At 31.2% G+C, this 9,653-nt stretch overlaps 1 protein-coding gene across 1 annotated transcript; it reads left to right on the top strand.

Moving 5' to 3' along the window:
* The first annotated feature begins 6,621 nt into the window (after positions 1 to 6,621).
* On the top strand, positions 6,622 to 8,321 carry LOC110778433 (myb-related protein 308). Its single transcript, XM_021982990.2, has 2 exons — positions 6,622 to 7,097; positions 7,594 to 8,321. The coding sequence occupies exons 1-2, from the start codon at positions 6,835 to 6,837 to the stop codon at positions 8,171 to 8,173; spliced, it is 843 nt and encodes a 280-aa protein (XP_021838682.1). The 5' UTR covers positions 6,622 to 6,834; the 3' UTR covers positions 8,174 to 8,321.
* The last annotated feature ends 1,332 nt before the right edge of the window (positions 8,322 to 9,653 follow it).

Here is a 9,653-nt window from a genome sequence, read left to right as displayed (position 1 = left end):
TTTTTAAACTTAAACCGAAGAATTATTGTACACGCCCTTGAAACCTCGATCTAGTTTTAGTATGGTCCCCCCCATGCCCTGAAACCTCGATGTAGTTTTAGTGTATATAAAAGTTGCTTTTAGTATGATTTAGGTGAATGATTAGAAGATGCTTAATAGATGATTAAAGGCTATTATTGGTAGCCTAAAGTTGAAAGTTGGACTCAAAGATGAGTGAGATCCAGATCTCATGTGGATGTCCTTATCAGTTTCAGTTATAATACAATCAAGTTTTAATTGATAAGGAATTAGTGTTTAGTTTGAAGAAGTCACGTAGAAGCTTTATTTTTCTTTTTCTTTTTCTTTTTCTTTTTCCTTTTCTTTTTATCTTTTGTTTAATCTTTGATTCATGTGGGTCATTAGGTGCAGAAAAACCTGATTACTCCAACAAGTTTTCTGGTGTCTCACATGGGGGAAAGGACAACCTAAAAATTATGTTAGGTAGATGTTTAGTAGAAAAAGATTTCTTTCTTTTTTTCTTAAATATAAAAACTTAATTTCGTTTAATAATCTCTCTCCTATGACTCATCTTGCCTACGCACATGACACCCACGTGTTGCTGAGCTGGCTGTCACCAAATTATCAATAACTTGTTGGTAGGACGTTCACATTCTTTTCTATTGGGTTTTGGGGTTGTGTTGTGTGTTGTCCTACTTAGATTGTCACTTGCATCTTTTTTTTTTTTTTTTTTACCTACTAATAATACTCTCCTTAAATCAAATATCCTATTCTCCACAAACCTCCCATCTTCATGGAATTTCTAGGATCTACTCACTCATTTTGGCGTTTATCGATTAAACTTTACTTTTACTATTACCTACGTAGATTTTATTACTACGTACTACGTAGATTTTATTGCTAACTCTTCGTGTTTGATTAGGCTCCAGGAATCGTCGGGAAAAAAATCGTATAGGTCATCGTGTTCAACTTAGCCTGAGAGTCTCAACTCTTGTCAAATGCTAATGATAGTTTTACATAAATAACATGTACTTACTCCTTTTCATTGATGATTTTTTTTTTCAAAAACGTTTATCAATGTATATTTATTTTTATCTCTAATTACGCAATATTAAAAATTATAAACTTTTGATATTATTAAATGACTTATTAAGAGAAGATTGTTTTCTTCAATCGTGAATGATGTCAAAAATCTGTACTGAAACATCAATATGGAACGAAATAAGTATACCTACAAGGCTACAACTTGCACCTCCAGACGAAAAAGAGAAGGAAAAAGGTCCAATATATTGCCTTGTTCGGCAAAATTAGTGATAGGGGGGTAGCAGTTAGAGTAGCGGGTAGCGTTGAATAGTAGCGGGCAGCGGTAAGCTGCCAAGTAACTGGTACTAATATAAGTGTTTGGTAAAAGTAGCGGTTGATATTGCAAAATAAAATAAAACTAGAATATTGTTTAAAACTTTATTACAAATTTGTCCAACGCTATGTGCTACCTTAAACGCTACTACTTTTAACGTTTGACAAAAGCTACTCTACCGCTAACCGCTACCTTGCCAAATACTTACAAATTGTACAAGTAGCATATTGACTATGGGTGTGTTCGGCGGAAGCGTTTGAGGTAGCGGGTAGCGTTTTGACCTAGTCAAGACGCTACTTGTAAAATCTGTAAGTGTTTGGTAAAGTAGCGATTTAGGTAGCGGTTAGCGGTTGAGGTAGCGATTAAAGTAGCGAGTAGCGGTGAATAGTAGCGATTTAATCGCTACCTCAACCGCTAACCGCTACCTAAATCGCTACTTTACCAAACACTTACAAATTTTACAAGTAGCGTCTTGACTAGGTCAAAACGCTACCCGCTACATCAAACGCTACCGCCGAACACGCCCTTAACGTTTGACAAAAGTTATTCAACCGCTACCACTAACAGCTACCTTGCAAAACACTTATAAATTTTACAAGTAACCTCTTGATTAAGTCAAAACGTTACTCATTATCTCAAAGATGACCGCCGAACACACCCCATACAAAAATTTCTTACCTAGACTTTTTAAAACGGTTTTTCTGAAAATGTTTGTTTGTTTGAAAGAAAAATAAAAAATGTGGAGGAAAATAAATGTGTGTAAAGGTCGGCTAAGGATAGAGACTAGGATGAGGTAGCCATGACAATTAGTTTGGGGTTGGAAATACCTAACTGATAGTGACTTTAATTGGTCATCTCTCATATCTCCTACAACTGAATCTGCATTTTTATAAAGCAAGATTAATACGTGAAGCTATTAATCATCTTTTCAACAGTCAATTATTCTTTCTTAATTTAGTTATTTTTTTTTGTTAAGGAACTATTTTTAACAAAAAAAAATTAAGTAATTTGATTTTTTATTTTATGTCAATTCTGTGAAACAATAAGATTTATGGATAAGTTCAAATAATAGAGATAATGATTAATTATTAGGTGAAGGAATAATAATATTTTTGATAGTAAAAGAAAGAGGTACACATTTCAGCATCTTAAGAAAACACCCAAGATAGACTAGTGGACAGTAAGATGCGGGTGAAGGAAGTAGGTGTAAAACCAAACAAATGCAATTACACCATCTTGTATTGTCCTTTTTCTCTCTCCCACTGCCTAGCAACCTCCTCCTCCATTTGCCTCTTCCCGAATTAATTATCACATTGTCTCGAACTATCGTAATCGAGCGAGTAATAAATATTTATAGTATATTTGAAACCTAATTTTCATATTGTAACTCGTACGTGTAACAAACATTTATAGTATATTCAGAACCTAACATTCTTTTTGTAATTCGCACGTATCTAAAGCATATATGTGATCATAGTTTTGTGCTACATTACAGCTTAAAGATCGTGAAACTTAAAATTTAAAACTAATAAAATATGTGATCATAATTTTGTGCTATATTGCATCTTTAGAGATCGTAAAACTTAAGGAGAAAGTGAGTCATAAGGTCACAACAAACACTAGGAATTATTCATCCTTGACTCTAATGGGCCACTTGGTGCTTTTGGGCTCAATGTGAGGCAGTGAGGGTGAGGCCGTAAGGGAGAAAATGATCCACTAGAGAAAAATCAAGTTGGGAGGGTAAGATAAGTTAGGAGGTTAGAGGGAATAGTAGGTACCAAATTTTGGGTAGAGGGTTGGGGAACACAGAAACAAGTAGTTTTCAGATAAAGGAGGTGGAGGAAAATATGTGCATTTATGGTGGTGGGTAACAAGTAATTCTGCAACATGCATTTAATAGGACTAGGGACTAGAAAGAGAGAGGGGGTGAGTGTGATCATTATAATTGTAAGTCGTAAAAATCATTAAATTTTTTAATACCTGACGACTTGTTGAGTAACGAAAAAATAAAAAATAAAAACTCTACTCTATATTTTATCATAAATCACTCTAATTTTATTGTGAGACTGGTTGATATAAGAAGGGACTTAAAATCTACCTTTATGAATACTAGATAAATATTCTGTTTAAATGATTTACTAAACATTTTGCAACATACGAGTTTACTGATAACCTTAGAGTGTAGCATTGTGGCCACATCGGGGAATTGGTTATTGCTTACTTACTTCATTAGAAAGAGATATAGAGAGAGAAGTGAGTGACAAAAGGGGTGAATCAACCTCCTTTCTCTCTTGCATATAATCCCCTAACCCTACCTACATTTCCAACTTGCAAGAATGGGAGGAGAAGAAAAGAAAACAAAGAATTGATGGGAAAGTGGAAGGTGAAGCAAATGCCCACACACAAAAACAATCACAAGAAAAGGGTAAATCTTAATAATAAAATTATATATTATAATGATTTGCCTTATTTATGTGATTGCTTTTGTCATCAAAACTAGCAATAGCTACTTTGTTCTATTGCCCTTTAAACCCAACTCCTCCAACCCCTCTTCTAGAAACTTAACCCCTTTTCTCTCTTTCTAACTTCCCACACTATGCAATTGCATGATAGATCACCAATAAAATAAAAACTAATAACCACAACAACTACCACCTTTGTAAAAATAAAAAATCTAATAATATTACTCTAGACTAGAATCCTCGTGTCCCTTTCTCTTGTGGCAAATTCGGTTCCTAAACTTACACCTAACTAATTTTTAACATTTCTTCTTATAATGATTAAATTTTACATTTGGAAAGATATAGGTCACAGGATAGCTTATAGGAGTAACATATTTCATGCTAGCCAACGCTGAATTTTGATCGTTAACATCTTTAATTTGGACCGTTAACATCCTTTTCGATAAGAAAAAGTTGTTTAAAATGTTAGCTAACCAATTTTCACGTGAATATATTTTTCCTCGATCATAAGTCACCAGAATCAGTCAAAGTGAGGTATTTGCATATTGAAAAATGGGAAATTGCGTGGATTAAATAAAAATAGAGGAAGTACTGAATACATGTAATAGTTTTGATTTTTTTTTCCCTCTATTTAAAATTTCCATCTATCTTTTTCTCCTGCTTTGTTGTCAACTGTTCTTGTAGCCTCACCTGAGTTGCTGACATATTCAATGGGAAGGATGGGGATCGAGTTCAATTTAAACTGCCTTAGTTCTTTACTCAAAATAGTGGTACTTAATTTAGTCAATTTTGTTACTTAGTTTATTGTTTTTAGTCCCAACAATTTTATGATAGTTTTTTTCTCCAAAAAGAAAATAAATTTTGATCTGATGAAGTCAAGGAATACCTATTGATCGCTCTGAGTATTAGCTAAGTTGTATGACAATAATGAGATACAGGACACAGTTAGAAGAAAAAATAAATAAATTCTACCTTCCATCCACTATAAACTTTAAATACATAATACTCCGTAATAAAATTTCAAATAAATGATGTTTAACGTAATGTACAAATTTTTATATAAGGCGGTCTTACACAAAAGACCGCCTTGGTGTCATATAAGTTAAGCAATATAATTAATTAGTTAAGTAGTAGAACTAATTAGTAAAGCACGAAAACCAATTAGTTAAACAATAGAACTAATTAGTTAAGCAATGGAAGTGGTCTTTCCTATAAGGCGGTCTTACACAAAAGTTGTCGAACATAATGTAAGCAACAAAGCCCGAGCTTAAAAACATATAAATTGAAATTGAAGTTGAAGTTGGACAAACTTTTAAGCTCGAATAGAAGCTTGATATCAAATTCAAGTTCAATTACATAAAACGAGGTTGAACATGATCGAATATGGAAATATTGTACTTGCTAAACTAGGTATTTCATTAATATATGTTCATACGAAAATGATAAAGGTCGCAACACGCGACCTTTAAGCTGTGTCACAATGATGACATGACATGCTTATGTGTCATGATTTAAATTGGAAACTAAAATATTTAACTTATATAATCCATTATACATGATTCAAAAAAGGTAAGAAAATTTTAATATTCTAATTTGTTTCCTTTTTTATATCGATTAATCTATTTACATATTTTCATAGTAAAAATATTGAATTGATAGTAAAAATATCCTGATGACACATAGCCTACGTGGCGCCTATATGTACCAATTAAACTGCGACACGTAAGATTGTTACAACTAAATGTTGTCGCAACTTGCGACCTTTATCATCACCCATGTTCATAATCAATCAAAGTCATACTTGGACATTAAAACCTATTGATTAGCGATGGAAGGAGTAAATTCAGCTTATACAATCGTTTGTTTCTCGTTCACTTCTACAATGTGAAACAATTTACATGTCTCATTTGATTTTCATTTTGTAACACAACGAGTCTATGATTGATCATTGACGGGAGTACGAGTACATCTTAGCCACATTACTTTTTGTTGTTATGCAAAAATAGAATTTTCAAACAAGAATGACTCTTTTTTAAACAACAATGATAAGATGAGAAATGGTTAAGAAACTTAATTACTTATCCAAATGAAAAAAAATAAAAATAAAAACAATCTTGATTAGAGTATCAAATGGATCTACCTATATGTTCTTTAACTCTATACAAAGAATAAAATAAAGATGAAGGGAACATACCCACTAACCTAAAATGGTGTTAGTTTCAACTACAAATAATAAAATACTAGTAACATGTTTTTTGTTCTCTTCTTGCTTGCTACTCACTTACTCTTAGTGGCCTTAACAAGATATTTGGAGGGCCTAACTAAATTATTAAATTATTCAAAATTCCAAAAGTAGTTCAAAACCTTTAGATTGACATAATAAAAAGTCTCAATTCTTTTATTTTCTATAGAAAAAAAAAACTAAAATAAATTTTATACGGAGTATATTGTCTCCATTCTTTTTTTCTTCGAGTACTTAGTACCCATATATGAAATATTTTATTTATTTTTAGGTAAATAATTATACTTACAAGATTAATCTTTAGTTTTACACCTAACTTAAGGTTACCTCTAATTAATGACTCTTTTTCACTCTAATTTCTAACCTAAATATATACTCCTTATTTGTTAAGTAAATTAGGAATTATGAAATGAAATTAATAAAATCATCAAAAGAGTAACCCTACCAGCCACTCTCCCTCTAACCTGTCTCACCAACTCACATCTAGAAGTTCTTTCTTTCTCTAAACTTTCTCTCTCTATCCAAATCAATACCCTATAAAAACCCCTTCAATTCCTCAAAAGGGGTCAGCTTTGTTGTTTCACCCAACTCCCTAAAATTAGCTTTGCTCATCATCATAACACCCCCAAAAAAAAAAAAAAAATCCAATCCAACTAAAAATAACAAAATTTAACAAATCCCCTTGTATTTTATTTTTCTCAAACAATCTTAAGATTGATAATTTCCCAAAATAACAAAAAAGAATTGATTAATTAATTAATTAATTAGTAAACAAAATGGGGAGGTCCCCTTGTTGTGAGAAAGCTCACACAAACAAAGGAGCATGGACAAAAGAAGAAGATGATAGGTTGGTTGCATACATTAAGGCTCATGGTGAAGGTTGTTGGCGTTCTCTTCCTAAAGCCGCCGGACTTCTCCGGTGCGGTAAAAGTTGCCGTCTCCGGTGGATTAATTACCTCCGCCCTGATTTGAAGAGGGGTAATTTTACTGAAGAAGAAGATGAACTCATCATCAAGTTGCATAGTCTTCTTGGTAACAAGTAAGTTCTATTTCTCCATCTTTTAATTTATTTTCCCTCTTTTCACCCTACAATGAAAACATTCACCCATGATCATATGGAACAAAACTTGGATAAAATTAGAAAAATTTCCCCTTTACCCCACCATTTTTTGAAACAATTCAGTTCGGAGTTTTTATACTAGACTGAGTGCATATGTATGATAAGTCATACGTTCGTAGAGTTACAGGTTCATATCCCACTCACCTGTTTGTAAATTATAATGCCCATATAGTTCATTCAAACCCAAACTTTTGTTGAAATTGTAAAATAATTTAGTCGAAGATTGTTACAGGTTCAATCACACTCAGCTATTTGTAAATTGTAGTGCCCTTATTGTTCATTCATACCAAAACTTTTGTTGAAATTGTTAAAACATAGATAGATAGGCAGAAAATGTCAAAGTTTGAATTTTTGGTAGAAAACCTTGAAACCCATTTGGAGAAACTAATGAAAATTTGATGTGTGTGTGAAATAGGTGGTCGTTGATAGCAGGAAGATTACCAGGAAGAACAGATAATGAGATAAAGAATTATTGGAACACACACATCAAAAGAAAGCTTATAAACAGGGGAATTGACCCTGTTTCACATAGATCAATGAATGAAGCTGCATCAAATCCAGAATCTTCACCAGCAACAGCAACAGCAACAACACCCAATAACTCAACAACAACAACTATCTCATTCTCTGCTCCAATCACAATTCCCAAGAAAGAGGAAGTTTTTGGATTAAAAGATGAGATTTTTAATAATAATAATAATAATCAACAATTACAAGAACATCAACCCAGAAGAAAAACAGAGAGATGCCCAGATTTGAACCTTGATTTGAAAATCAGCCCACCTTATCAACAACAACAACAGCAGAATTCAGAGATGAAAACAGGGACAAGGATTTGCTTTAGTTGCAGTTTAGGGTTGGAAAAAAGTCAACAGGATTGTAATTGCAGTCAAAGTATTAATATGGTTGGTTGCAGTAATAATGGTAGCAGTATTTGTTATGATTTCTTGGGATTGAGTGCTTTGGACTATAGAAGCATGGAGATGATGAAGTGATATACGGAGAACAATTACTTTTTTATAATTTCTTTTTTGAGGATTAACAAATCCTTTTTAGATTATTGGTGTAATTAGTGGTAGAATATATTAACATAAATTCTAATGATTATTTCCCAGGAATACGAAGAATTACGAAGTATGACATCTATCTATATATTATACTAAAAGAGAGAAATCAATGTGGTGATGACAAATGTCATTACATGATTCGCCTCTCTTTTAATATAAATAGTTAAGTTTAATAAAAAAATTAAAGCAACAAAATTTTCAAATACCAATAATATCACGTAATTTGTGAATAACTTCCCAAAAAATAGGACTGAGATTTACATATACGTATAAAAATATCTATTACATAATCTGTAAATTGATTGCGAAAATGAGTCAAATTTATTATGGAAAATTACAAATGAAATGATATTGTTTTATCTTAGCCATAAATAGCCGCTAATCTTTAGCATAACATTGTTTAAAATTGCAACAATATTTGCCAAAAAAATAGTTTATGAAACTTGATTAAAATAAGAAAACTTTTATATACTCATATACTTCATCTCTTTTCCATGTTATGAAGTATAAGGAGTACAATATATGCTAATCTACTTGTACACTTGCGATAACCTTTGAGATAAAAATATTTCATGTTCCAATAATCCTTTTCATAAAATATTATAAAAAATGTATATAAAATATCTCATGTATTACATGTATATTCACTATATATGGTGTCCCTGAGATGACCCCTTGCAAAATTTTAGAAATTAAAGCCGGAGATTGTGAGATTTTGATTGTTGACAAAAGTTAGATAAAATTAATGCGTATTACATTTTTGTTTTCTTCTAAAACTTGATAATACTAATGCTTTAAGAGTCAAAATTACAGTTTAAATAATTAAGGGAATAAAATTCTTAATTTATCTCTTAATTCCGCAATTTAGAACGAAAAATAAATTTCAAATGACATGCAATCTGACAAAAAAAAAAATGCAAGAACCTAATATGCATGCACTCAAGTAAATTTTGAATTGACTATTAATTATAATTGACTGTGAATGAAGCTAATTAAGAAAATAATTGATTATAAATTTCATTCAATAAAATTGTCATCTAAAACAAAATCATATTGTTAAGAAAGTAATTATTTATTTAAGGAATAGACTTAAAAAAAAAAAGCAAAGTAAATAAGTTTAATTGAAAATTTAGAAAAATAAGAAATTAAGGAAATAATCAATAAATAAACTTATGATAAAATTTTCTAAAAAAACTTAGATTAAAATTAATGTTGAGATTCATCTCAAACTAAAAAAAATAGTTAAAATTGTGCAACTATTTAAAAATGGTGGTAGTATTGTAATAAAAATTAATATGTATTAATATGTTTGCAACAACATAAATATTTTGAATATGTTAATGTAAAGGATTTCAATATCACTTATATATAAATTTTCGTGCAAATTTAACATTTTGATATGTAAACC

Source organism: Spinacia oleracea, chromosome 4, assembly GCF_020520425.1.
Source record: "Spinacia oleracea cultivar Varoflay chromosome 4, BTI_SOV_V1, whole genome shotgun sequence".
NCBI classification, from domain to species: Eukaryota; Viridiplantae; Streptophyta; class Magnoliopsida; order Caryophyllales; family Amaranthaceae; genus Spinacia; species Spinacia oleracea.
This window is presented reverse-complemented; position numbering and strand designations above follow the sequence as displayed.